Source organism: Mandrillus leucophaeus, unplaced genomic scaffold (genome assembly GCF_000951045.1).
Source record: "Mandrillus leucophaeus isolate KB7577 unplaced genomic scaffold, Mleu.le_1.0 Scaffold630, whole genome shotgun sequence".
NCBI classification, from domain to species: Eukaryota; Metazoa; Chordata; class Mammalia; order Primates; family Cercopithecidae; genus Mandrillus; species Mandrillus leucophaeus.
In genome coordinates, this window is record NW_012106809.1 from 519620 (window position 1) to 522251 (window position 2632).

The following is a 2632-nucleotide window of genomic DNA, read 5'->3' on the forward strand; positions in this document are numbered from 1 at the left end:
GGCTCCGCTGTCGCTGGGGCTGGAGACGGCCGGAGGCGTGATGACTGCCCTGATCAAGCGCAACTCCACCATCCCCACCAAGCAGACACAGATCTTCACCACCTACTCGGACAACCAACCCGGGGTGCTGATCCAGGTGTACGAGGGCGAGAGGGCCATGACGAAGGACAACAATCTGTTGGGGCGCTTCGAGCTGAGCGGCATCCCTCCGGCCCCCAGGGGCGTGCCCCAGATCGAGGTGACCTTCGACATCGATGCCAACGGCATCCTGAACGTCACGGCCACGGACAAGAGCACCGGCAAGGCCAACAAGATCACCATCACCAACGACAAGGGCCGCCTGAGCAAGGAGGAGATCGAGCGCATGGTGCAGGAGGCAGAGAAGTACAAAGCGGAGGACGAGGTGCAGCGCGAGAGGGTATCAGCCAAGAACGCCCTGGAGTCGTACGCCTTCAACATGAAGAGCGCCGTGGAGGATGAGGGGCTCAAGGGCAAGATCAGCGAGGCCGACAAGAAGAAGGTGCTGGACAAGTGTCAAGAAGTCATCTCGTGGCTGGATGCCAACACCCTGGCCGAGAAGGACGAGTTTGAGCACAAGAGGAAGGAGCTGGAGCAGGTGTGTAACCCCATCATCAGCGGACTGTACCAGGGTGCGGGTGGTCCTGGGCCTGGCGGCTTCGGGGCTCAGGGTCCCAAGGGAGGGTCTGGGTCAGGCCCCACCATTGAGGAGGTGGATTAGGGACCTTTGTTCCTTATTATGTTTGTCTTTGAGGTGGACTGTTTGGACTCAAGGACTTTGCTGCTGTTTTCCTATGTCATTTCTACTTCAGCTCTTTGCTGCTTCACTTCTTTGTAAAGTTGTATCCTGATGGTAATTAGCTGGCTTCATTATTTTTGTAGTACAACCAATATGTTCATTGTAATTCTTTGCATTTAATATTGATACTGTAAGGGTGTTTCGTTCCCTTTAAATGAATCAACACTGCCACCTTCTGTACGAGTTCTTTCTTTCTTTTTTTTTTTTTTTTGCTTTGGGAAAACACTACAAAGGCTGGGAATGTATGTTTTTATAATTTGTTTACTTAAATATGAAAAATAAAATGTTAAACTTGTTCTTGTCTGTTTATATGTGAAGATAATGGATATTTGGGGAGGGATAGTGTCTGAATTCCATCTATCTTTATAGTCTGAAAAGGACAGTACTTCTGAAGAGTTACACGTGTAGGAGTTAGAGCTACACATATTTTTGTTAGGGCTTTATTGTGGGCCTTAAGAGGAATTGCAGGTGCCCGTCTTGATTAGAGTGGGGTTTGTTTCAGGGAAAAGTAGGGATGGCAGCTTCAAAAGGGTGTTGGAGGGGTGGTTGAGGTGGGTTGTTAACTGGAGCGAGGAGGGAGAGGTGGTGGTGAGAGGGGATCGTGGTTGTTTTCTCTCCCCGTTGCACTTAGCGGAGTCCACAAAAAAAATAGTCACTTTTTTTTTTTGTTTTTTTGAGATGGAGTCTCACTCTCATTCTGTCGCCCAGGCTGGAGTGCAGTGGCACGATCTCGGCTCACTGTAACTTCCGCCTCCCAGGTTCAAGCGATTCGTCTGCCTCAGCCTCCTGAGTAACTGGGACTACAGGCGTGTGTCACCACGCCTGGCTAATTTTTTTGTATTTTTGGTGGAGACGGGGTTTTACCCCAGGATGGGGTTAGGCAGGATGGTTTCAATCTCCTGACCTCGGCTCATATTCATTTATATGTGGAATCTAAACAGTAGAACTCAGAAGCAGAGAAGAAGTGGTGGTTAGCAAGGGCTGTGGGATGGGGGAATGGGGAGATGTGCAAGGGGAACAAAGCCTCAGACAGGAGGAATGAGTTGTATTTTTTTTTTTTTTTTGAAACGGGATATTGCTCTGTCACCCAGGCTGGAGCACAGTAGAGCTCACTGTAGTCTCAAACTCCTGGGTTCAAGGAATCCTCCCACCTTAACCTCCTGAGTAGCTGGGTCTACAGGTATGTGCCACCATGCTCGGCCAATTTTTTGCATTTTGTAGAGACCAAGTCTTGCTGTGTTGCCCAGGTTGGTCTCAAACTCTTCAGCTCAAGCGATCCCCTTGTCTATTCCTCCCCAAGTGCTGGGATTATAGGCGTGAGCCACTGTGCCCTGCCTGTTTTTGTGTTTTTGTTTTTATTTTTTTGGGGGGGGTATATATTGCATGGCATGGTGAAAATAGTTAATAGTGTATATTTCAAAATTTCAAATGTTCTTATCACAAAAGTATTTGCGGTGATATGTTAATTAGCTTGATTTAATTACTCCATATTGTGTTAATAGTTAATGACTATTTTGTACCTAATATATACAACTGAAATTTGTCAATTTACAAAAACAATTTAAAAATCAAATAAAATGGGCCAGGTGCGATGGCTCATGCCTATAATCCCAGAATTTAGGGAGGCTGAGGCGGGCGGAGCACTTGAGGTCTGGAGTTCAAAACCAGCCTGGTCAACATGGTGAAACCCCATCTCCACAAAAAGCAATAGAATTAGCTGGCTGGGCGTCGTGGCTCACGCCTGTAATCCCAGCACTTTGGGAGGCCGAGGCCGGTGGATCACCTGAGGTCAGGAGTTCAAGACCAGCCTGGCCA

At 48.2% G+C, this 2632-nt stretch overlaps 1 protein-coding gene across 1 annotated transcript in view; it reads left to right on the forward strand.

The window, feature by feature from the left end:
• LOC105554185 (heat shock 70 kDa protein 1) overlaps nucleotides 1–1111 on the forward strand; it is a 19007-nt gene extending 17896 nt beyond the window's left edge. The window contains exon 2 of the mRNA XM_012000524.1: nucleotides 617–1111. Within this exon, the coding sequence (XP_011855914.1) occupies nucleotides 617–739 (123 nt within the window). The 3' untranslated portion in view covers nucleotides 740–1111. The remainder of the gene's footprint in view (nucleotides 1–616) is intronic.
• Nucleotides 1112–2632: the final 1521 nt, after the last annotated feature.